Source organism: Podarcis raffonei, chromosome 14, assembly GCF_027172205.1.
Source record: "Podarcis raffonei isolate rPodRaf1 chromosome 14, rPodRaf1.pri, whole genome shotgun sequence".
NCBI lineage: Eukaryota > Metazoa > Chordata > Lepidosauria > Squamata > Lacertidae > Podarcis > Podarcis raffonei.
The window spans coordinates 17,855,803-17,882,270 of record NC_070615.1 but is presented as its reverse complement, the minus strand read 5'-3'; the positions used below and the strand labels follow the sequence as shown (position 1 = coordinate 17,882,270).

Sequence of the window (26,468 nt, the reverse complement as noted above, 5' to 3'; positions counted from 1 at the left end):
GCAGGTGGTTGGACTAGATTGCGCCCCCCCCCGGTGGTCCCTTCCAACTCTGATTCCATGAAAATTATGCAAGTTAACAGGAAATTGAATTATTATTTATATTGACACTTAAAAAGCTAAGCAGTTCAAATGAAGGACTGTCCCTGCTGAATAGACTACTCATTTATCAGATACATTTTGTATATGTAATTGGTAATCTTTATCAAATACTTTGGTGTAATGAGTCACGTCTGTTAGAACCCAAGATGAAACCCAGAAAGGCCTGTGTCTACCGTTTGCAAGGAATACAGACAAAAAGAATAAAAGTAATGTTTGTAATAATTAGTAATCTTTTCTGTAAATAATTAGGCGAATTCCTTCTGTGCTTCAAAGTGCTGTTCATCAGGGATATAGATCTTAGAATAAGGGACACTTGATTCAGTATGGTCTGAGTCACTTTTGGCACAAAAAAGTACATGTTTTCACTAGCTTTTTGAGCCTTGACAACTGTGGTTTTACTACTGATATCATACTATTTGTGTTCTGTAATTTTCAGTTTGTAAATGGCTTTGAGGTAACTTGTGATGAAAAGTTGTGGATAAACTTGGGGTTTTTTTGCTTCTACATTTAAGTTTTCATAAGCTATGCCTATAGGTGGTGCAAGCTTTCACTCTGACTACCCCTTGGGCTGCTTGCTGCAGGTCAACCTGATGCAATATATGAAACTGAGCACCTCCCGGGACTTCCGTATCAATGTGTCTACTTTGGAGAATGCTCTACAGGAACAAAATGCTGAAGATAGGGAGAATGAGCCAGCCAACGACCAGGTCAGTAGTAGACATTCTAAAAAGATGCAATCTATTTTCTGCCAATATAAATGTAAATCTGTACTTCCAAAGCGCCTTCTATGAAATTCATATGAAGCTTAGTCAGTTGTATGCTAATGGTAAATACCCATTTCTGTACAATGGCAACTTGTTTTGAAGTGTGGGGAATATCCCTTTGCATCATCCTGACTACTCAATTTCACCACCGAGTCTCAGCAGCCTCTGTGGGGGTGAGGAAGATACATGAATGCTAATGAGATGACAAAAATGAAGAACATGACACTTTTCTAGTGGAAGTTAATTTTCAGAGGTGTTTTTCAGAGTAAAAATTGCTTTAAACAGCAGGTTTTAAAATTGTGTTTCAGTAACTCAGGACTCCTCTGGCGCATTTACTAATAGCCTGTTTTCATCTCTTTTAGAGCACTGCATCTACCCAATCCAACACCAGCCAGGAACCCAAAACTAAGAGGCGACGTAAAAAATAAGAGCTGCCTTGGTCATTCCCAAGTGACTACTGTAGCTTGGTTCTGCTTGCCCTGTGAAGCATTAATGGAGAAAGATGAATGTCTTATTTTTAAGATGGGCTTTAATTAGGTTTCTGCTTGCCATACGAATGACATGCAATTCTCTGAATGCTTGTACCACAACAGGCTACTGATAACCATCCTGGCACAGCCCAGTTAAAGTGAAATCTGTCCTTCTGGAAGTTCTGTCAGTGATTCACCTTTGCAGCTGTAGCCTGTTTTAATGATAGCCCCGAAGTCTTCTCCCTCTTCTCAGTGAAAAAAGCGCAAATCACAGGGAGTGGGCAGGTCTCCTTGCTTAAACTGCTTCTGGGAGGATTCACTGAGCTGGTAGGTTTCCCGTCAGTTGAAGTCTTGCATCCTATTTTTGTTTCTGCAATGACCCTTTGGTTATTTTGAGAAGTTGATATATATCAAGAGCATCACCTGAAAGAAATTAAATAAGTCATGTTTACACCCCCCAGCCACACAACAGATACTGAAAACCACTTTGAGATCTACTTGTTGATCTTCAAATAGCTAGCAAGCTGGGAAGGGAATAGAACAAGTAATCAACACCATTGTTTATTCCAAAACTACTGATATTACAAGAGAATGGTGGAGAATATTCCCAAATCTAGGACTGACTGCCATTTTTCTAAAATCCATTTTCCCTAAAAGATTTGCTTTAAAGCATTCCTGCCAGAGCTTAATTTAATAAAATACATGAACCCTTCTCCTGCAGTGGTTTCTTCTCAAGCTGTCATAGTTGGAACAAAATTGCCATTGCAGCTCAATAATTAACAAGCTTTAGTTATAAATTGTTTAAACACTCATTAATTCACGCCAATTAAAAAGTGATTATGTCAAGTGCTGAGCATAATTACTACTTGTGAGACAAGATTTCATCTTGAAGTGTTTGTAAGCACTCTGTTATTTACACTGTACCTTTGCACTATTCCAGTCAGTGGCTGGATAACAAGCCTAGAGCTGACTGAGTGAGAACAAGCAATATGGGAAAGCCAGATGTTGCAGAACGGCTTCCCTATGCAAATGTATCAAAGCATAATAAAATGTTACATTGGGCAAAGAAACAAAGACTGACTGGGACATCCCACAGTTATTGTGAAGATGGACTCTCTCCTTTCTGTGGGAAATTAAGGCTGCTGTGCATACTTACCTAAGTATAAGTGTCAGTGAATTGAGTGAGGTTTTCTGCTGGGTAATAGGGCTGCTTTGCTACATGCACAACAATGTAAGGTGTTATCATACTCAGTTCTTGTGGCAGCAACACAAACAACATGACAACAGGCAGGTGGCCCAGGAAGGCCTTCCCATGTTCCCTGTGTCACCGCTGCCTACTTGCATGTGGACACACACAACAAAGAAGCCCGAGATCCAAATGAGTGAGTGGCTTGGCTGAAGGAAGGCTGCTTGTCATTAAGGGAATGAGCCTTGCAACCGTGATGGTGCTTGTGTAAACAAGAGGGGTAGCAGAGCAACACAAGCAGGAGTGGCAGCCCCAGTGCTACAGAAGCAGATAGGGATCTATTTGGTCACTCTTTTCTTCCTATGGCGAAGGGAACATGCAAGTGCAAGCCTGGCTCCTGGACTCACTCTGAGGACAAATTCTGGAGAAAGGAGATCCAAGCAGAGCCTTGTTGAACTGGAAGGCTTTAAAAGGACATATTTATAAGTTTTTGGCCGAGACCATACACTGGGGATGGTCTAGTTAGCACATAAAACCATGGCTTAGTGCAAATGAACAGTCATGGGTTCCCAAAGCGCAGATCATGGCTGTTGTGCTCATGCCAGTCTTGCTGCTGTGCTTCCCGTATTGCATCTGAAGCCAGTCTTGTGGTTTGCCTCACTCTAGACAAACTGGTTCATCCAGAATGAGAGACAAGCTACCCTTCGCTGGGAAGTAGCACAGCAACTATGATCTTCATTCCAGGAACTCACTCATTGGTGCTGAACCATGGTTTAGCTTAGTGTTATATGCAAAGTGCATCAATATATATGGCGCTCCTGGTTTATATGGCTATTCCAATGAGTAGACATAGATTATTTATTATTCAGTAGTAGCACAACAGGATTCAGATAATATTTCTGTGAGAAAAGGAGGTGCTAGCTTCTCTAGAATTATGAAAGTGGCACAATACTCACCCTGAGGAATATTGTATCTTCTTTCCATCCCTGTTGGGTTAGATGGAGTGACACAATCCATCGTCACCTCTTTCCTTAAGCACCGATCAATGTCCACAGCACTAAAGAAGGCCACTGACTGAGGCAGATCTTGAATACCCAGTTTATATGAAAACATGCACCTGAAAATACAAGCAATGCAAGTAGTACAGATTTAGGAAATTCTTCTGAAAGGTGTCAGCTTTCAGTTATCACATCAGCTACAGGCCCAAATTTTCACATGCTTTTACAATTCTCACCTGAGTGCAGTAGTGCTCTCCCTACTTGTGATTGCCAGCAGCTGAAATTCAGAGGCATAATGCCTTGGACAGTCAGGGCTTTTCCCCCAGCCAGAACTCACAGGAACATGAGGCAAGGACAGGAGTGACACACCAGAGAAGGATAGTCTATAAAAGCTGGTCATGTGGTTCCTCACATCTCCCAGGTGGAAACGGCGTAATACATTATGGGATGGACACCTCATTCACTCTACCCAGAAAAAGTATTTATTGCAAAGATTTGGAGAGCCCCACAACCCCAAATTTGATACTATGTCTACTCTACGTAGTTGCTTTCCCAACTGCTTCATACAATTGCTCTCAGCCATGGAAGGTAGGCAAGTATTATAAGAAATCTGTCAGGCAATCCCTTATTTTCCAGCTGAACAGATCCTGAACATTGGCCTGTGGACTGCCATGACAAAAATGGTGCTTACCGTGTAAGGAGGTTCGTGATCTGCAGGGCAAGAGCTGCCCGGTAGCGATCCTCACTTTGCACCAGGTATCGCACTTCGTCATGGATGCTGATACAGAACCGCCCATCAATGTTGAACTCCTCAAGGAGCCATTTCATTGACACAAGCATCAGGTGCAGGTAATCTACAGCCGAGCTCTGAACCACCCAGTTTATTCTGCTGGTTATAAACTGGAAGAGAGAGATACTGTTTGCTATTGTAAACCTCTTGCTTTTCTTGTTGGCTGCCTGCATCTTGAAAAGCATGACCAGCATATCAATGTACATAACCACTGAAAACTATTGAGCCCTGATCTTTACTGCACAATATATGAATTTGCCAAACACATTTTTAAGGTGGCTTGGAGCTTGCACTGCTCATAGAGATACAATGAAAGCACTTGGCATGGAAAAGACAACTTGTTGGAAACACTTGAGCCACGACATAGCTTGCTACGCTACTTGCAGATAACCAAAAAGCACAACCACCTTGCAAATATAGTGGTACCTTGAGTTACAAACGCCTCAGGTTATAAACACTTCAGGTTACAAATTCTGCTAATCTGGAAGAGTTACCTCGAGTTGAGAACTTTGCCCCAGGATGAGAACGGAAATTGTGTGCCAGCAGCGCAGCGGCAGCAAGAGGCCCCATTAGCGAAAACACGCCTCTAGTTAAGAACAGTTTCGGGTTAAGAACGGATCTCTGGAACGAATTAAGTTTGTAACTAGAGGTACCACTAACTTTAAGACTTACAGTACTAGGTGTACAATTTCTACTATCCAACCTCCTGCAAATATGTGTTGCTTTTTTGTTGTTATGTAATAAATTACTAAGCCTTGTAGATCTCCCCTGCCTGGTTGTCTAGTGGTGATTTTTACTCACTGCAGGCAGTGAAATCCTGCATTACAGCTCTTGCTCTTCATGGGAAGGCTGCCAGAATCATTCTCAGCCTTTCTCCACAATCACAGACCTGGAAAGGAATGCACCTTCCTTCCGCTCCCTTCAGCATGCACAATCACATCATGTACATGAATATTGGCATGCTCTGTGTGGCATGAAGCACACCATGGAAAAATGCCCAACAGCAAGAGTTTTAGCTGCATGCTCTGCTTCATACAGGCAGCTGGAGAATTTAAATGAAATACTGTTCCTACATGTTGCTGGTCATTGGCTAGATACCTCCATCTTTCCTTTCCCATTCACTTAATACCACCTTTCCAGTGAAAACCCTTGCAATGCAAGCTGGGCAATTACTGCTGCCACCAAAACACACTGTAATGAAGCAAGGGCTGGAATTCCGAGTCAAGAGGTCAGAGTCAAGAGGGTTCCTTCTCACCTCGCCCTTGACAGCAGCTGGCTCCAAAGCTCTGCTGATGTGGCAGCCCAGCACAGGGGTGCGAGGAGATTCTGACATGGCAATGCTTTCCAGTTTATTGAACATTTCAGACTCTGTCCCACTGGCCCACACTCGTCGGTTCACTACATCCCACTTTTTCCTTCGAGACCTGCAATATGAAGAACGTAAGAGCTGAACAAGTCATTCAGCAACAGACTTCTGTTTAGGGATCTGTCAAGGTACAGGTACCAGGGTGCATGGATTGTGCTTACTCCATCACCAGCTACCCACCTCCTGACATTTTTCTCTGCAGCATGGCAAATGCAGCTGGAACTCCAGCCCACCTATTTCTTCTCCACTAGATATCTCTCTTTCTCCCACCTACACTGCAGAAGTTTTGTAGCAGCCTCTACTTGTAGGCCCTACAAATTAAAGCCACCACCCAAAATATAAACCCTGGGTCCCGTACCACTAAGTGCTTAGAGTGGAGAAAGAAAAATTCAAGTTAATCAAAAGCAAGGCATTAAAGCCCAGTGATAGAGTTGCTCAGATAAATGCCTTGTCTCGAGCAGGCAAGGGGTGGGGCAGGGGGAAGGACTCCTCCCTATGGATGCTTCAAGCTTGCCTAATTTGCACAAATTATGCCCTGACTATGAATGTGAACAGATAATCTGTTTTGGGTTACTCTCCTTTAGAAAGAGAGAACGTCAAAAGTTATCTCTAAAACTTCATCATCTTCAGGAGAAAAGGCCATGGCTGTTCACAACCCAGTTATGTTATGGTATCACATAAACCTGCAAAGCACCAGAGACTTTTCTGAAATCCAAAGGAGGACTGAATAGCTACAGCACATATGCCACCCCACCACTGGGGGTGGTGGGAGGGAAAGACATTATGTGGTGATAGGAGGGATACGCTTCAGCTGCTCAAGGATTTCCATTTTCCAAAACACATTTGTGACCCTTTAGCTAAGAGTGCTTAGTGATACTCAGAAGCCACAAGGATGGCTAAATAATTTTTCCAGTGGCCAGGCTTCAGTGGCCTACATAACCTTTTGCCTTTGTCTGTGACCAGCAGGAGAAGGAACTGAGTAAAATGGAGCAGAAGCATGTAGATTTTTGTGGTATAGAGTTTAGATGACCATGGCACAGAATTTTGATTTTTAAAAAAGTTTTATTTTACTTTAGTGCCAACAGCCCTGGCTTTAGCTCAAGCATAACCTTCCAGTAGAAAACACCTTACCATTTTCCTGCTTCTCTCTTTATCTTCCGCACATCTTCCAGGGACACAGAACCATCCTCTTCCCTTTCTATGGGGATGCCAAGCTCTTTCACCAGCCATTCCCCTTCCTCGGACAGATAGCAGCTGTAAGAGGAGAATGGAATAAGAAACCACAGGAGTTGGGAGGGACCCAAAACTGCCAACACAAAACACCCCCAAACTCCAAACTAAGTAGGACCTTCAGCATGGCAGTTCAGGCAATAGTTCAAGTTGGAGCCAAACAGGTACTTAGAGTGAGCAAATAGCCTTGGGGGTAAACTGTTTAGAGCTAAGTCACATGATCTGGGAAAGAAACATCCCCCCTCTCCTCACACAATATCCTCTTATCATCCTGAAAAAGTCGGTGTCATTAGCAGACTTGGCCGCCCCACTGCTTACTTCTAATTCCAGATCATTTATGAACAAAAGCACAGGTCCCAGTACCAATTCTTGGGGGGAACCCACTTTCTACATCTCTCCATTCTGAGAACTGTCCATTCATTCCCAAGCTCTGCTTCCTATTCTTTAACCAGTGACTGATCCATAAGAAGACCTGTCCTCTTATCCCATGACTGCTACGCTTACTCAGGAGTTTGCTGCAGTACTGCACCAAAAGCTGTTTGAAAGTCCAAGTATCCAATGTCTACTTGACCATCGCATGGTGTAGTGGTCAAGAGCCAGCATGGTGTAGTGGTTAAGAGAAGTGGACTTGTAATCTGGTTAACCGGGTTCGATTTCCTGCTCCTCCACATGCAGCTGCTGGGTGACCTTGGGCTAGTCACACTTCTTTGAAGTCTCTCAGCCCCACTCACCTCACAGAGTGTTTGTTGTGGGGGAGGAAGGGAAAGGAGATTGTTAGCCGCTTTGAGACTCCTTAGGGTAGTGATAAAGCGGGATATCAAATCCAAACTCTTCTTCTTCTATGTTCACTGACATTCTCAAAGACAAAGGAAATACTAATGAGACTGGACTTACCCTAAGGTACCACCAGAGAAGAGCCATTTCCCCCAAATGAGATGGAATGGTTCTTTCCAGATATAAAAACTACAGGCAGTAGTATTTTTAATCAATTCTTTGTTGTTTAAAAAACACACTGCCCAAATAAAAGGAGTTGTTTTAATTGATCAAATTTTTTAAAATCAAGCACGCCTTACCGCCGAATCCCTTTTGTAGCAACATACAACTGGCGAGCCTTTTCACTGGCCTGTTGCTGTGTCAGGCGATGGTTGAACTGCATGAGGAGGCGCTCTGCAAAGGGCTGCCCTGCCCCATAGATGCGCCCATAGTTGAACACTTTGGCATGTTCTCGGCTGATCCCCACTGTGGTGGCCGTCTTGCTGTGCAAGTCTGTGGCATTGCTCTTCTTCCCCTGAAGGGTCATCCAGCCAAAAGCCGTGCTGCCTTTGGTGGGGAAAGAAGGGGTTAGTGTGGTCTTTAAGAGGGTGTGACAAAAGAGGCCTTGGAGTGAAACGGGGCCAGGTGTATCTCCGTAATTCTGTACAGGAACAAAATATGGCACTGGATACAAAATGGAGCTCAGAACCTCAGATGTCAATTAAAAACAAGTTTGTAGTCCTTATGGTTACCTAGATACCATAATGCACACTGTTGGACAATGGTACTTAAGCCCTGGGGGATGCCCCACTGTTGCTCCAACTGTTCAGCCTGGGCACAAGCTTGGAAAAAATGCCAGCTACGCAGCTGCCAGAAGTGTGTGTGCATGTGTATTCTGTGCACCTTAGGAGCTTTTGTAAGTGTCTGCTTTTGTCAATAAAGAATTAAACTGCCAGCCATTTGTCCTCCTTGGCTGAGTGAGCTTAGGACACAAATATATGGAAGTCTCTAGACCCCTATAAATTATTTTAAAGAGATATGTTGGTCTGAAGAAGGCGAAAAGTGGAATTTCTAATATGCAGTTTCCGTACTCACTGTACTGTAAAAATTTACAATAAAAAACTGTATTTCAAAAACAGCATTAGCTATGCTAGCTGAACAGAGCTTTCACATTCCCAGGCAGTAAGTATACCCCTGACTATCAGCTGCTGAAGGAACAGACAGGGAAGGGTCGTTGTGAGTGGAAATGCTCACCATGCATGCCAGCAAAATGAGCTTCTCCCAAGACAGCTGCGATCCAAAGTTCCTGGGAATCCACATCAGCTCCAACCAGATGGTAGCCAGAAGGGGCCTGGACCATAGCTTTCAACTCACTGCCCACCCGGTCAGTCTGCAAGACACAGAGAACATAAGATTCCTGCTAGATCAAACCAAAGAACCACCTAGTCCATCACTGTGTTCACACAGTGGCTAAGCAGGCCCAGAGTGCAATAGCACTCTCCTGCTCATGGATCTATTATTACAGAATCTTCTAGTTACAGCAGTGATAGCCTGAGCTGGTAATTGAAAATCAATGCTCCAAAAATCGAAATAGCTAATAAACTAATTGGACTTTGTAGTAATGAATAAACGAACCAATAAATTATGTTTGCCAGAATGGCTTCTCTATTCCTGTAAATTAGCCAAAGGTGTCTATTTCTTATAGACTGGAATTCTCATTATGGACAAGAAAAGCAGGATGGACATATCTTTGGGCAACTCTATTTCAGTTTCTCTCCCTCAGTAAGCACAAAAAGCATTAGAAAATCCATACATACTCTGGCATTACTGGCTGTCAACCAGGTGGGCTCCACAGCTCGACGAGTTATTGTCCCAGCAGTTACCACCTGTGGCAGGATGGCTCCATAGCTATTCTCCTCGTCGAAGTCTGGGTGCCTACAGAAACATCAGGGTGAGCCCATTTCATATAACATGAGGAAGCCAGCCTTGCTAGTGATCAAGTAGCTACTTGACAGGAACAGCTAAGACTGCAGGTAAACCGACACATCCTACAGAGGTGAAGGGTTCTAAAAGATTTTGCTGGAGTAGCTGCTCAGCAGCTGTTCATGAATATTCATCACTCTTAACTGGCTGTTACTTCTCGGGTAATATACATCTCTGACATTTGCTTGGAATCCAATAACCTGGTGGAGATTCTTGAGAGAATGCAGAACTTATTCCAAGTTATGCTACTAGCCCATCTAGACTTAAGGAATAAGTGGCATGCAAATCTGGTTAAATAAACCAGACTCAGCAGGCAAGTCCTTTATGAGCCAGAAGTAGAAATGTATCCTACAATTACTCCAGTATCTGGGATAAAGCCCCCCTCCCACACCCAATAGCAAAGACATGGATGGCAATCTGTCAGGGATTCTTTAACTGTGGTTCCTGTATTGCAGGGGGCTGGACTAGATTGCCCTTGTGGTCCCTTCCAACCCTACCATTCTATGATTCTTTGAATATCAGCTGCTCTCCCAAAACAGAATCCTTTTACTTTCACAGCCCTGATAATTTACAGCTTGGCTACACATTACACTTGCCAGGGGAGAGCAGCCTGAACATGCAGAAACTCTGTCTGCTGAGAGCTCAAAAGATTCTCCACCAACAGGCAGCAAAAGCTGGAGGCGATACAAATCAGACAGCAAAACAGGGCTGCTATTTTCCCGCAGGAGCTGGAAAAGGGAGGAACAGGGAAAACTGAGAGGTAGTACAACAGAAATCAACAAAAACACTGCTTCTGAGAGCAGCCGACTGTGTAACTTGCCAGTCTGATTTGTAAGACTGAAGATCTTTGAAGAAAGAGCAGAAAAACAGAAAAGTTTGGAACCTAGACACACCACCTACTCCCAGAGATCAGAAGAGACTTGTGAATGCATCCCTAATTATATTGTGTTGTTGTTGTAAGTCACTTTGGTAACTAAATTTGGCTGAAATAAAAGGGGGGAAATGACATCTCTGTATGTGTACCTGGTCACAGATCGAGGCAGCTCCCCTTTCTTCAACCACACCACCATCTGGGAACTGACAAAACAAAAGGGAAACAAACTTCAGAAAGCAAACAGCAGAAGCTAAAGAACTAATGTCTTGCATTGGTCCTTGTCTCCTTGCCTGACCACACCAAGTCTCAAGCCCTTAGCAGGCCATAAAAGGAAGAATTGAGCTGAGCTAGCGTTTTATCCAGGGCTCAACAAGCCCAGTAATAAGACTGAACTATACCAAGCACCCCCCCAAAAAAAACCCCTACCTCCCCTGAGCTCTTAGCGAACTGAAGATGACTCAGGGGAGGGGCTCATCTCATGTTGCAAAGATTAAAATTTAAAGGTTGGAGTAAAGTATACAAACTGAATGCTTCATGGCCCAAGAAGCACATTTACCTTGGTACTGAAAGCAGAACTTGAATTATCACCATACAGCATGGGAGCAGGGATTAAAGTGTCCTGCAGTTCTGCAGACTGGTAATTTAATTCAAAGGAAGTCACCCCTCACCTGATTCTTTTGTGAGCATTCCTCCAAAAGGAGATCTTCTTGTTGATTTCAAGAGCTTGTGTCCCTTCTGTGGCCCCTATGCCAGCTTTCAGGGTGCCATCCTCCATTTTGGGCAAGAAATCCTTAGCAAATGGGCTTCCAACGTTGTTTTCATTCCCATCCTTTTAACAGCAGGAGATGGAAGTTTGCTTTAGCTCAAGGTATTGGTTATAAAACGGGATTAGCCAGCATAAAACCCTCCTCCCTAGTACATATGAAGTTGCCTTACAGAAAGGCAACTTAATGGACCAGTCCGGCAGCTTCTATTCTAACCAGCAGCGACTCCAACAACTGGATTATGGCCTCCTTAACACTTGTGAAATGTTAAAGAAGCAATGCCATGGAGCATGGGTAGGATGCATTTCCTTTCCCAAGGAACAATCCTTAACACCACTCAGAACATCTGGCAATAAGGATACAGTGGTACCTCGGGTTAAGTACTGAATTCATTCCGGAGGTCCGTACTTAACCTGAAACTGTTCTTAACCTGAAGCACCACTTTAGCTAATGGGGCCTCCTGCTGCTGCCGTGCCGCCGGAGCACGATTTCTGTTCTCATCCTGAAGCAAAGTTCTTAACCCGAAGCACTACTTCTGGGTTAGTGGAGTCTGTAACCTGAAGCGTATGTAACCCGAGGTACCACTGTAAAGACTTCTAGGTCACAAACTGCATTTTCCAGGCCGGGCACCTCTAGCACATACTTTGTTCTATCCAGGAAAGAAATATTACATTTCCAATAGAATTTAATAAGAGGCTTCATTTCAGTGGCAAAGGTGCATAGCCTTGAGAGGTCTATAAAACCATAACTACACTCTTATTTTTCCCCCCTACAAGGATATTAGAAAAAAGAAAAATAATCAAGTGGAAAAAAATAGTGTATACTCAAGGGGTGGGGGAATGTTCCCTGTGTGGTATTTAACATCTTCCATATATCACAGACACTTTCTTGCATATATACTTTAGTGCATTTCTGATTTTAAAGTTCAATTTGCTGAACTCAAGAGAATTATCAATTTATTTCTATATACAAGAAATTCCTGCTCACCTTGTGCGGTAGCCTGAAAAACCAGCACCCAGGGATATTGACCTCATTGTAAGGACCATTGCCATGGTGATAATCAGGATGACTCTTTGAATGGTCCAGCTCATCCTGTTGGCAAACCAATGTAGGGTTAGTTGGACCTGAATGTACGAGGATGTACAAGCAAACAAAATAGACAACTCAAGATGTAGGAATGTCCCACCTCATAAAGGCAAACAAAAAAGTTTTAGAGAAGCATTCTTGATTAGATATGATGTTTTTACCATCCATGCCAGCAGGGCCTCAACCACCTCTGTCATATTTAAGAGGAACAGTCACCAAAAAGTTGGGAAAATAGATCCCTCTCCATCTTTCTAGGAACTCTTGATGTTGCTCTCAAAATTCTGCAATGCTTCATGCCATCGATTTGCTATGGTTCCTCCCCTCCCATTTTACCTAAGATCAGGGTTGCTGGAGTAGACAAAGGGTTTGGGGCATTTGGGAATGCTCTTCCTACTACCTCCCCAATCAGACGAGCTCCTCATTCAGGCTTTTGCCCAGCACTCCCAAGATCCACTACTCAAAGCACACAGGTTTAGGCAATACATGAGTACAGATTTTCCCTCAATTACTGTTTTTCTCTCGAGGGGGTATACCATTACCTCACTAAATTGCTTGGTTACAGGATCTGAATCCATCTCCATCTCCGCACGGCTGAGCTCTTCAACCTGGCATGAGGGAAAGAGATCTCTTTAACAGCTAAGCTCATTCTCTCCTCCCACATCTACTCATTTGCCTGATCCCCATCTGACCAAGGTCTTTCCTAAGTGAGAAAAACAAAAACTCTTTGCATGTAGAAACCTAGCTTAGCTTCATCCTTGACACGCTAGTTTTCTGTATCCAGTGAGTTTTCTTTTTAATATGGAGAGAAATCACTTATGCAATGCCTTTACCAGTTACCTGAAGTTGTACAGTTTAGCAAGAACTGCACCACATAATTCTACTGATCATGTATGACAGCTTTGAGACAGACAATTTGTACCTTATGCCAGAAAGTGCTATTTTCTGTTAACATGAGCTCTTCTTCCAGCGTGGTGTCCAGTGAGATAGGTTGCTCTTTGCCTTTCTCCTTGCAGTGTTCCCGGTACAGATGCTCAATAACCCTACAGTTAAGGGGAAAGTAGTTTTGCTTTCACTGAATTCAGCAAATTATTCTGTTTCTTGATCCCATTTGCAAAGCAATGCTAAACTTTGCCACAAGAATGTTACGTAACAAGGAGATTGGTGCACTGGGCCTGCTCACTTTAATGAAAGTAGTTTTTCATTGAAGGATGTTGAGCACTTCACACCTTTACTCATTTGCAAATATCAGACCTAAAAATAGCTTTCCTTTTTGCAATTGGCTATAGTTCAGCCATACAGAAGTGAGATGTTCCTATACCGACATTCCTACATCCAGACAAGCAAGAGGCACTATTGCCATTCATGAACAAATTCCACTCAGGCAAAACAACTGGAGGATGGAGTGGCCTGGAGAGTCCTGAGGGCCAGGCAGAGGCCTGGAGTTTGGTCCCCCAGGCCTGAAGTTCCCCACCCCTGCTTTACAAGGCCTAGCTCTTACATGTCATTCTCCAGGGAACATTTCTTATGTCTCACTGCAATTCACTGTGGGGCTGAAAGAAGAGAAGGAGGAAAGGAGGATGAAGAGGGGGTGAAGAAAGAGCTGTGAGTGGTGGGGGGCCCTACCCCCATCTTTTGGACCCCCTGGGAAACTCTACAAATCTGCTATACCCAGAATTGCGTGTGCTGAGTGCAGCTGAATGGGACACAGCTGTAGGCAGCCTGAGGAAGTACCATCTACCTTGGGCCTGCTCAAAAAAACAAATTTTGCATTACAGCTCCTAAGATCAAAGAGCATGTTTTCATCTATTTCGGGAGACAGCTGGACGTCATTTTGAATCAAGATGGCAGACTGAACCTTTTGCACTGATTTCAGCCACTGATTTCAAAACTGAACTCTTCCCACCCCCTTTCTTTGAACCGCAAAGCATCACAGAACAATGAATGAAATGGAATGATGTGTGGACAATCCAGCATAAATCCACGACTACTGCGTAAATATACGTTGCAGAACACACCCTGAAAAATCCACCTGGACGGTCCCTGAAAGGTACCAAAGTGAATAGATGATGCTCTCTCCTGCTGAGAGCACTTTCTCTGCTTGTCTTTGGAGGCAACTGCTTAGGTCGGAAGCAGATTAAAATCATCACGCCTGCAGGGTACAACAAATGGGCTACGAAAGGAGGTGAATCTCCTGGAGAACCATGCGTGCAACTGCATTTGCTCACCTTCATCCTTTTTTTTAAACTTGCCTCTCACAATTCTCCCCTCTTTTGGGTTCCAAGTATAGCTCTGGTGGCAGAGACTCAGTAGTGCTTTATTCACTAAGCATAATCAACAATTCTCCCCTCTTTTGTTACCTTTGTGTCCTACCTCTTCTTTTGCTGCCTTCCACTGCAAACTCAGCAATTTTAAACTATAAGCTCCTCAGGGTAAGAACCTCTCTTTTTTGTGTGACTGTATGATGCAATGCATACAGCGATTGCACTCCATCAAATAATATTATTACTAGCAACAATTATAGACCATGGCAGCTTTGTTGCTCTCTTCACCCCAGAATGCACTTCTTACCTGAAGGGGCAAGTAGGCAAGTCAGCATCTGGAGTCCCCTCTGGCAGGTTGTCACTCCTCCCTGGCACCAGGTAACCCCAGCCGTATTTCTCAGAGTAGTGCAATGGAAAGCCATCCCAGGTGAGCCTCATGAGCTTTGGGGTCACTCTCATCTGAAGGCTGATAAGGCTGGGCCCAGGCACCCAGCTGGGATCATCCAGTCTCTGGCACAGCTTACGATACCACCTAGGCAAGGGGAGACCACAAAGTCAACACAAAGCTTTCCTCAATAATGTTAGATAATTGGTTGTTCAGATTAAATTTTATACCAAATTGCTCAAAGGCCTTCACCAAGGAGCTGTATGGAAATTCATTAAATAATAATGACATCTCCTGTCAGAGTTGATTTTACTCAGTTTAACAAAAGCTACGTCTTCCGTCACTGATGTTTCCAGGTGGCCTGCTCCTTTTTTAAAGTAGAGAACTTTTCCAATTGAGCTGCTAATGGGAGACTCTGGTTGCTGACTCTCTTCTCAATACATTATAATCTGGATGGCACTGACGCAGCTACTTGGGGAGTTTGAATACAAAGAAGCATGCCTGATTGCAGGAAATTAATTATGGGGGCCTTCCATTCTACAATGCTATGCTTCGTTAGCAGCAGTAGTAAACTTTTTTCAGGCTGAGGGCTGCACTGGCTTATGGCCAACCCTTGGGGGGAGGGGTTAAGTGTGAAACTAGGTGTGGCCAGTGTTAAGAAGTGGGTGTGGCCAGAGCTGCCATTCAAAAGGCTGCCTTCTGAGAGACTTTCCCACCAGCCATTCTACACTATTGAAAATAATTATTCATCACTCGTTATTAAATTTAATCATTTTTAAAAGAGGTTGAATTTGGAGAGACTTAGGGATCATAAAATACTTTTGTGAGGGTTGGATATGGGTTGTAAGTTAGCCACCCGTAATCTTCACTGTACTACATAGGCCTGTGACCTTGCCAACGGAATTCTGTATGTTCACAGCAAACGGAATAATTCAGACAAATAAGTGGTTGTTTGACCAATCATCTTGTAAATCAAACAGTTCTAACTTTTAGACAAAAAGCATCCACTCAGCATGACAGGAATGTTAAAATTTATTTTACCCTTGTTTGAATGCCAACTGTAAAGTAGGTCTACTTCTAAGGAACGTGGGTAAATCTATGTCTAAGCTGCACACTTCTGATAACAGGTGGAGGCTCTTGTGGGCAAATGATCTATATAAAAAAAATCCATGCACATTGAAAACTAACATATTAGAAGACTAAACTGGAATTCTTCTTCCTGACAAAGAGATGAACAAAAGGTCCTAGAAGGGTCACTGTCTACAACTTCCCTTTAGTAACACACCCTGGATGGCCAGGCAGGTGCTGAATTCTCTTTGGCTGCAAAGCTACAGTCTCCTTCAGACGGTCCAAGCACAATCGGCTCTCAGGGAGTTGCTGTTCTTCCTCTTCAGTTGGGGGTCCTGGATCTGTTTCCATGATACAACAAATCAGAAAGGAATTATTTTTTAATGAGTACAGTTGTTGACAAGGCTGTTTTCTAACTACATACATATTACGTCAAAGGGCTTAAGAATCTACGTGGACACAGTTATTTGGTGGCCTGCAAAGCCTATAATCCAAAGCAGAATTTGACAGCTAGCAAATTTCTAAAACTTTTAATGGCCAAGAGGAATTCAAATACATGAGTGTTTAATGCACAGTAGCCTAGAGAAGAGTAGAAATGTAACTTTAATGGTCAGGAGAGAAATGTTTTCTTGCTGAAATGTGTCAGCTCCATAACACTCCATAGTTCTTATGTTCCTCCACTGCCTCTATATTGCACTCCAAACACCTGTGTATTCCATATTTATCCTCCAAGACTGTAATTAAGAAATAAATAAAAATGCAACACCACAGACACCCTTTTTAAAACAGCACCTCTGGGATCTCAGGACTTTTTAAGATTCTCTGGTAATACTATCGTACTTTGAAATCACTTGAGAGCTGGATGCAAAACATTCTGCCTGCAATACACACACGCTGAGGTACGTATTTCAGGTTCGTAAATAAGATTTTAAAAGATGCTTGCTCCTACCCAATTGCAAAGACAGCTTAGCGGAAGGGATCTGGATCAAGTGTAGATTACATGCTTTGGATCCAAGAGGTAACAGGTTCAACTCCTAGCGTCACCAGGTGCGGCTGGTAAAGACTATCTGAAACCCAGGAGAGCTATTGCCAATCCGTACGGACAATGCTAAACCAGATGGACAAAAGATCTCATTCCATCTAAGGTATATTCTTTCTCTCTTTCTGATTAAGATTTAGGAGAGAAAGATTACAACTGCCAGTAGACAGTGGGGACATCTGTGATTTGCTGTGTGCTAGCAAGCTAGTAGTCAATTATGATGATGCGCTTACCTTCCTGCCACTCTAGCATGGAGGCTTTTTCCACGGCTTTGGGAAGTTCATCATTACCATCTTCATTCTTCTTCTTCCCAATTTTCTTCTTCTTTTGCTTAAATTCCTGGAGATCCCACTCTAGATCCCACAGCCAGGGATCACATTTGTACCTGTTTTGATACATCCAACCAACCACCACAGGTTAATTTGAAGAATACTTTTTTCAATTTCCATCAATGAGATCTTGGTCTACAAGCTCCTGTTTATTTACAGCAAGGGAGAGGAGCTGAAAAGGTACTTTTCTCCACCATGTCATAGCAACAACTTCTCAGTTTATCTAGATGCACCCACTGCTGAAACTGTGCCAAACAAATTCCTTTACTAAGTAGTAGTCTGCTTAATGAAACAGTATTGCATTTCACAAAACCCACAGTCTCAATTCTATCTCAACCCTGCAATCTTCCTTTAGGGGAATTGCCCCCCACCCCCAAGCACACTACAGATTTTTTTTTCATTTTTTAAATTGAATTTCACTTAGATAACCAAAAGGGAAAACAAATCAACAATTACAAAAAAGATATCCAAACATAACATGAAAATAACATCAATTTCCGTTAACAGTTCTTTGTCTTCACACTTGAATCTTTATATCTTTAAAAAGCATACTACAGATTTTAATGCCAGAACTAAATGTCAGCTGAAACTGTGGTCTGAGAACCCAGTTCTCCAACTGCAAAGATGAGGGGGAGATGTGGCAGAGGTGCGTGCATCCTAAATCTTCCATATTTCCCCTTTTCATCTTCTGTCCTGGACTACCTCCTCAGCTGAGTTTCCCTGAGATGTAGCAAGCATGCAATTGGGACCCCAACCAGAGGGAGGGTTGAGTGCTGCATCCTCCTTCCAGCTCCGTTTCTGCTTCATAGTGTTCTCTCCTGCCACTGCTTAATGGAGAGCCAGGTTTTCACCAATTATGAAGCTCTGGCTTAAGCAGCAGTGCACTGTAACAGTGATTATGATAATACCCCCACCTTTCCTCATGAAGCAGCTGGCAGGCATTGTCAGCTAGGTTCATCAAGGATTTCTTCATCTCCTTTTGCAGCTCTTCATAAGTGACCTGAGCTTCATCCAGGTACCTCTCCCAGTTCTGATTGACAGGAAGGTAGGAGACTCCCATTTCCAGCATCCCTGCAAATGTGACAGGATGGGGACACCTAACCAAGAAACAGAAAAGGGGGTAATAACAGAGTGGAGCCAGAATGTTGTAAGCAACTGGACTAAGCTATGTAAGCTAGGCATCTGTTGACCTTAGCATACAATGGAAGCAGATCGTAAGAGCTTGTCACACTATGCATGACCAATGGACAGAACCAAGGATGGATCCATGTAGATGAAAGGCTGAGGCCACATTGCTAGGAACAAGGTCCAATAGCTGAGAGCACTGATCTGGGTAACAGATGGACCCCTTCACTCTCTCCCATATGTGCACAGATGTCATTAATTCCAATGAAGCAAATTAAGGGACACACTTTTTTTTATAGTAAAGTCAAAAGTGTACTCTTTACTACTGACACTGGGCAGTCCGCAAGGACAGATCGCCCACCAGGGCTATTCCTCCCACCTGGTGGAATGAGATTCCACAAGAGACAATACATTTTGTGCCTACTCCCACCCCCAAGGTTTTTGCATTGTACAAGCTTTCCCCTCACATTCTCACTGCCTGTCACAACAGACGTTTTATTTAATATGATAAGTTGTTTGATGTAACTCCCAGAATTATTTGGCTCAGTTTTGCAACGTGCATTGCAAATTCTGGTTAACTATTATCTGTGTTTCTTTCACTGAGAAATTTTGTATATGTACTTGTACCACTTCTGAAGGATTAAGATGTTTGGGGAGATACTGCTTCTTGTTTCTTTCTTGCAAAATTGTAACACTGGTTGATTTGTACTGATACTTTACCACCATGCTGAACCTTGCAAGTTTTATCTGTATCTAAAGAAAGGTGAGACCAGAATCCCTAGCAAGGTAAAGTGTAAAGGGGTTTATTGATAATCTAACACCATCTTGTCCCTAAGATGCTTCTGACACACAAAGGCAACCTAACACTACTGGCTAACCCACAGCAAGCTCTCTCATAAATGGACACACCATAAAAAAGAATTCCACATTTCAGAACCCCCCACCCCAAAGACTCACCTTTCTAAGAAGAGAGGAAGCTGCTCCTGGAATACTTCGTAAGTAGCCTGGACATCAAGGGCACAATATCTCATCAGGTCCTTGGAAGGGAGACAGAGAGAATAGAGGGAATGGGAGAATAAATTATGTACACCTGTATCAAAAGCCACATTCTACTAAGTCACACTATCGGTCAGTCTATCCTAATATTCTCCTCTGACTGGCAAAAGAGCTCCAGATTGAAATCATACATCTTTCCCAGGTATACCAAGACCCTTTCCTACACTAGACATGCCAGACTTTAAACATGGAACATTCTACATGCAAAGAATATGCTCTACAACCAAGCAGTGGTCCCTTGATTCCTTCCCTTAAAAAGTACCATCCTATAGATTATCTCCCTACCTGGAAGTTATTCCTGATGTCATTCATGCTCCCTTTGACAAAGAGTTCCCGGGCTTCTTTCTCCAGTGGCTGGCCTCCAACATATAAGGCATGCACATCTACTAGATTGTTGATGCTACTAATGTTCACCCAGTCCCAGGAGGCAATCTGCAAGGTAGTAAGGCAACAGAGCAATGACTAACTAGTCCACAAACCCCCAAAATGCCCACTTTTGGATGGAAAGCATTTAAAAACATTTAAGAAACCATCAGATTGGGTCCTCAATCTATAGGAGTAAGACTTCCATTATGATTAGTTCTAACCCTCAGAATTACACAGAACATCTACACAGTCCAGGATCTTTACAAAAATGGCAAGTCCTAGGAGGCCTCGTCTACACATGTGAATGAGGTGGCAGAAAGTTGAGATGGTATCTTGAACTGCATTACGGCAGAAAAATAATTCCAATTTTGAATGTTCCTCAAAAAAAAAAAAAAAATCCTTCCTGCCAAGAGAAAAATAGCACAGTAGGGAGAAAGGTTCTAACCTAGTCTTTTGTCAATGAAGTTTGTTTTCTATTTATGTATTTTTTTAAAAATATATAGGTGACTATTTAAAAAATATGATCACTCTGTCTAAAGTAAAGCCATCTATTATACCATCTCAGCCCTCCACCACCTCATTCTGATGTATCTGTAGATCAGACTTACTGTGGCATCCATACAGAAATATAGCTATAGTTTGGCAGGCCTTTATCGGAGGATTGCCTATGAAACAATGACAATGCAAGAGGCAACAGAAGTTCATATTACTTAACAAAACTTTTCGCACATCTAGGATGTTGCCAATCTCCTCCATGCTGGCTCTGCACTTCTCCCCTCTACTACCAATTCAGAATGCTTTTGCCAAAAAAATTCCCCCAACTGTCTATGGTGATCTCTGTCAGTCTTCTACTAAAAACCCCATGGTGATGGAACTGCATTTTACAACTTTAGTAAGAGACAAAATTGTACACATTAAGACATGCAATTATGAGGAAGGGAGGGCAATTAGTTATTTTGGAAGAGAGAAATAAAGTGTTCAGTCCCAGCTAATGTAACCTCAGGTATAAAAATGACATCCCTATCTACCTCTTTCTCCACTCCTCTCATAGGACAGAGTATTAAAAACCAGTTATTCAAGTGTCATGTATGTATGAAATTTAGTTCTGCAAAGTGCCTTCCAACCTTCATTTCATTCTCACAACAATCCAACAAGGCCAGACACACTCATTCCCATGTTTTATATAAGTATGACTTGATCAAGGTTGCTGAATGTAGAGGACCCGTTCTGGGGGAGGGGGAAGCTCGGGCTTCCCCCTCCCTCAGCCCCGCAAGCTCCCAAAGCTGCCTGTTCTGGGGGCTGGGGTCGGCGGAAGCTCGGGCTTCCCCCACCCCAGCCCCGCGCCTGGGGGGGGGAAATAATTTTTTCCCCTTTATTTCCCCCCCCAAATCTAGGTGCGTCCTATGGGCCGGTGCGTCCTATAGGGCGAAAAATACGGTAGTTTTATATTGTTAGCGAAAATCCTAAAAATCTGTTTACCAGAGACCAAAGAGGAGCTAGCATCCAGACCACAAGCAGTAATCCTTCTTCCAAACTGCCTTCTGCTCTTTGGTGGGGGGGACGACACCTCCAGTTCAATATACAGTGGACGCTTGGGTTGCAAACGTGATCTGTGCGGGAAGCACATTCGCAACCCACAGTGCCACGTGTGCACACGCACGGGTTGCAATTTGGCGCTTCTGCGCATGCGCAAAGAGTGATTTAGTGCTTCTGCACATGCGCAAGCACCAAAACCCGGAAGTAACCCATTCCAGTACTTCCGGGTTTGGCGCGGTACGTAACCCGAAGCATCTGTAACCCGAGGTATGACTGTACCCTGGAGTACATTACATCTTATCTAGTGCTGCCGCTTTGCAAGCCCTATAGATATAAATTGGGGCAGCCTTGTGAAGAAAAGGAGGGATTAGCATGCAACTCCTCTGTGCCTTTCTAACTCACCTCAGGGCCATCAGTTTTACTCCGTGTTTTCTTGATATGCTGCTGCACCTGCTGCTGCCCTCTTCGCTTGCCATGTTTTGCTGCCATCCAAAGGCTGCGTTGGAATCCTGTTAGCCCGGAGATGGCCATGTGCATACTCATGGTGTCCAGGAAACGCATCTGGGAGCCCTGAAAGAGTTGTTTTAATGTCACAAACACTGCCATTTTGACACTCATTTACACAAAGAGCCATACATGGCAAACAAAAAAATAACATGGCATAGCTTGTTATATGCTAAAGACACCTCTTTATACCCTAGCCTACAACATCTAGGATATATACTATGAGGGCCAACCCTCTTCTTCCTATTGTAAATGATTTTAACCAGTTTTAAAGTTACAGGTATATTTTTTTATTGTTATAGCCTGCCTTGGGACCACATGGTGAAGTGCAGGTAGGAAATCCAGTAAGCAACAATAGTGAGGCAACCTAGAGGATAAAAGAGTATTACATAGAACTTGCAGGAGCAGGTCAACTGAGGGTCAAGTTCAGCATCATGTCTTACCAACAGAAGCCATATAGATACCTCAGGAAGGGATCACAGGCAGGGTGTGATGCCAAGATTCAAACTCAGAGTTCACAAATTAACTACCCTGCTATCAGGTGAAATTCTAGCCAAACGGCTCATACCCAAACTATACATTCTATCTCCACCCTGAGGATTTGAAATTCTGACTGCAGCTTCTCCCCTGCAAAGCAGCATCACAGTGGGGAGCAAGCGGGAGGGGTGGTGCTTAACCCTTCCCTCTTCTGCCTCTTTCCACCTGCAGCTCCTTCCCACAACCACTTTTTCTCCAGCTAGGATTCCAGACTCATACATCTGATCCAAAGAGGAGCTTGAAAGCTTGCTGGAAAGAAAAGCGGCAGGTGAATGAAACATTAATCACCCCTCCTCCTCATGTATGGATTTTCCCTTGCAAATAGTATCCTCCTGACAGCAGTGTCCAGAGAAGCAATGGCTGGGTTTTAAAGATACAAGGCAATAGCAGAAAACATAGCTCTATCATTGGACAAACAACCAACAAGGACAGCTGCTTTGTTTGCAGCTGCAGCATCAAAGTTTCACAGGGACTTTGTAATATTAAAAAAACCTAGCTAACTGCTGCGGGGAAAATTTTGCTCCAATACAGATCTAATAGTTGATCTGCTAAGCTTCATTTCTAAAAGTATTTATTTGTATCTTGTTTGTTGTGCAATTTCCTAAGTTATGGCTCATGGCTATGATAACAACTGAATTGATACATGTTACCACAAACATCTAGCCTTCAGCCACCAATAACAGCTTGCATACAAGAAGAAAGTAAGCAGAAAAGATTGGAAGACAAAGATGACTTACTTGAATCAGGTACTGTTCTTTGATGTGTGCACGGTCAAAAGAGACATTGTGACCCACCACCAGCCTCTCTTGCCAATCCTGCTTGGCAAGGCTGCTGCCTGTTTCCAGAGGGATGAGATCTGACAGAGTCAACTGGCTGGACCAGGTGTACCGTTCCTCTAACAGTCGCTTGCTACACCATGAGTACCTGGGGAGAAAACACACCCAGCCGTGTGAATTAAAGCACTCTTTCCAGGGCACGACAGAACACCTGAATCCACATTCATTTCTTTCTATATCTGAAAATTTAGTAATTTCAGAAAGAACAGTGCAGCACTGCACTCATTTTAACACCCATATCAATTTCATTTTTTGGGAAAAAATGTTACAATCCTAAGAAGATTTACTACAGAATGAATCTTGTTGAACTTAGTGTGGGAGATGCTCTGGAGCCAGCACACTTAAGATCACACCACAGGAGCACCTACCTTTTAAAACAACTTTGATTTTAACACCTGTGCTTTGGGGGAGGGTTCCCCTGCTGTGTGTAAAGCTTGTCCAAACCAAATGGGCACATTCACACAGATGACTAACCATGTAGAGCAGTGTTCAAATAGACCAGGTTCCCAGCAGCTATCACAATGCCAGAGAAGACAAGGACATGGTCATAATAAGAACCTAACATCAAGAATTTGGTGCCTCTTGTTTGGCTCTTCCCTCCCAAAACCCTTTTTTGCTTTCTTGCCATGTCTTTGTAAGCATAGGGGCAAATAATGTGTTATTTTATTAATTTTTAAGTTGCTTTGTGGGCTTTTCCAACTGAAGAGCAGGGTAAAAACACTTTGAATCACCACCAGCATTTATTTATTTTATTTTAAAATTTTAATTTAACATGGGGCACATATTGTATATGTGTACTGAAGGGATGGCTAAACTAGGATTCATAAGATGAAGTTCTTTAGAAGTTTAAGAAAACAAGGAAAATACAGCCTCTTTTTCAATTCTCACTTTGCTTTGAACAAGTTTAGGAGGTGAGAGCTCCAGTGTTCTAATTTAACACTTTTCTGACCGTCCCACAGCATCTGTGCACAACCCACACATCTGGTTAGGAATTTTGTGAGTCAACAAAGAGGGCTTCCTCCAAATATATAGAGGAAGGTTACACAACCCCCTCCCCCCAATACAACATTGTCTCTTCATAAGCACAGTTTCTTGTTCTTGCTCTTTTACAAAAGCCCAGGAAACTCTAGGTGGAAACATTTATTCTCATTCTGGCACTCTTTCAACAACAGAACTCCAGAAGAAAAGATAACAGCCTGATGTATAAGCGGGAGGGGAGTTTTCAGCCCAAGGGCCACATTTCTCTCTGGACAAACTTCTGAGGGCCACATGCCAGTGGTGGGTGGGACCAAAGGCAAACAAATACAAATACAAATACAAATACAAATTGTACTTATGTACCATAAGCTAATTACAGGAAAGCAAGAAACATTATCAAAGTGCAAGGACACATTTCAATCATTAAAAAAAAGGGGGGGGATATGAAGCAGGGCCAGTGAGCGGTGTAGCCTTCAAGGGCCAGAAAGAGACCTAGAGGGCTGCATGGAACTGAGGCTCTCCAGCCTTGCCCTATGGTATGAGACCTAGAACTGAATAAGAACAGGAAGTGGTCTAATAGATGTGAGATGCTGATTGATCAGGGGCCTTTGGCCAAAAAGTGGTATATAGGAATAAACCAATGAACAATGAAAAAAGTATTTGGGACACTGGGGACAGAAGTAGCGGGACACTGACTAGGTCATGTTGTTGATGCCTAATAGGTTCTATTTTTATACAAAGTTTGTAGGAACAAAAACTTTCACCCTTCTACCAGAGCTGTCGGCATCTTACCAGGCATTTGAGGAAACAGCTACTGCAAGCGTAGGGCACTGGCCTGCATTCATGCACACTTCCACATCAAACACCAAGGCGCGCTCATCAGGGAAATCAACAGCTGTCTTCTCCCCACTGGGTCCGTATCGTGTCCACCCAGCTTTCCAAGCCCACTCCTGGGGCACTGGTGGGATCCCAAACTGAAGAAGTTCCTTAGCAGCTTCCAGATATGGGAGGCTCTGCTTCTGTGCCAAGATGCGGAAGTGTTCATCGATGTTGGCCCCATACAACTGGGGCAGCTGCAATTCCACATCAGGAAGAGTAGTTGTCTCTTTGCCCCACAAGTCATGCTTCTGCAAGTGTGCCACACTCTTCTGGATGTCTTCCTCTGAATATTCAATCTGGGCACCCCGGAAAATCTGCTCATGAAGATGCTTAGAAAGCATCTGGATGCCAAGTGGATTGATGCGTTGCTGTTTGGGTCCAGAACCAGTATCTTGTGCCATCTCCTCCTGAACCAGGCGGCTGGCAGAAGAACCCGAGGACCATCTCTGCATTCCCCGTAATCCAAATGGACCTGTGTTCCACACCAAGCGCTTCATCTTCACTAGAAATGAGCAGCATGGAGGATACAGAAGATCTATCAGGAGACAAAAAGTATTAACAGAACTGAGGTTTAGTGTGGAATTTTATCTTCTTGCCCAAGATGCCGGTACATAGTGTTTAAGTTGTGAAGCGCCTAGATAAGTGTTCCAGATTCAGACAAAGGATTCAAAACCTCACTCATCCACAAAGCTTGCAAAATGACTTTGGTCAAATGACTATCTTTCAGTCAGAGTGACTTCCCAAGGTTGTTGTGAGGGTAAATGAGGGTATGTATAGGAATGGAAGACGAGCCTGCTGGATCAGGGCAACTGCCAATCTAGCCCAGAATCCTGTTCTCAAAGTGGCCAGCCAGATGTTTCTGGGAAGGCTACAAGCACTAGAGCACCCCCCCCCCCAGTTTCCAGGGACTGGTGTTCAGAAGCACTGTTATCTCCAGCTGTGGAGGCAGAGCATAGCCATCATGGCCACTAGCCACGGAGAGCTGCCATGAATTTGTCTCATCCTGCTGTAAAGCAAAGTTGGTGGCCATCACTATCTTCTGTGGGAGAGAGCTCCCTATTTTTTTTTTAAAGATATTTATTGGAATTTTCAAAAAATAAAGAAAAAACATAAAAAATACAATTAAAAACACATAAAATTTACATTTCTTACTGTCAATAACCAATTTCCTTGACTTCCCCACACCTCCCCTTCTTGTATTCCAGT

At 43.3% G+C, this 26,468-nt stretch overlaps 2 protein-coding genes across 5 annotated transcripts in view; one reads left to right on the top strand and one right to left on the bottom strand.

The window, feature by feature from the left end:
• The window catches only part of FANCI (FA complementation group I), a 30,305-nt gene extending 28,260 nt beyond the window's left edge, over positions 1-2,045 (top strand). For 2 of the 3 annotated variants that reach the window (XM_053365335.1, XM_053365333.1), the window contains one exon: positions 681-2,045. In XM_053365335.1, coding sequence (XP_053221310.1) covers positions 681-890 — 210 coding nt within the window. In that variant the 3' untranslated portion in view covers positions 891-2,045. The remainder of the gene's footprint in view (positions 1-680) is intronic. The other variant, XM_053365334.1, reaches the window with a different exon arrangement.
• Positions 1,104-25,797, bottom strand: POLG (DNA polymerase gamma, catalytic subunit). 2 transcript variants are annotated; one of them, XM_053365336.1, is made up of 22 exons: positions 25,176-25,797; positions 23,307-23,493; positions 21,931-22,098; positions 19,912-20,058; positions 19,528-19,607; positions 18,360-18,542; positions 17,350-17,501; positions 16,295-16,418; positions 14,932-15,156; positions 13,283-13,403; positions 12,903-12,968; positions 12,265-12,369; positions 11,182-11,342; positions 10,663-10,716; positions 9,474-9,591; positions 8,911-9,046; positions 7,977-8,223; positions 6,805-6,927; positions 5,563-5,731; positions 4,209-4,417; positions 3,476-3,636; positions 1,104-1,756 (listed from the first exon to the last, which is right to left on the bottom strand). In XM_053365336.1, the coding sequence occupies exons 1-22, from the start codon at positions 25,757-25,759 to the stop codon at positions 1,692-1,694; spliced, it is 3,585 nt and encodes a 1,194-aa protein (XP_053221311.1). In that variant the 5' UTR covers positions 25,760-25,797; the 3' UTR covers positions 1,104-1,691. The 2 variants fall into 2 exon arrangements, with proteins under 2 accessions (XP_053221311.1, XP_053221312.1); XM_053365337.1 differs by lacking the exon at positions 19,912-20,058.
• Positions 25,798-26,468: the final 671 nt, after the last annotated feature.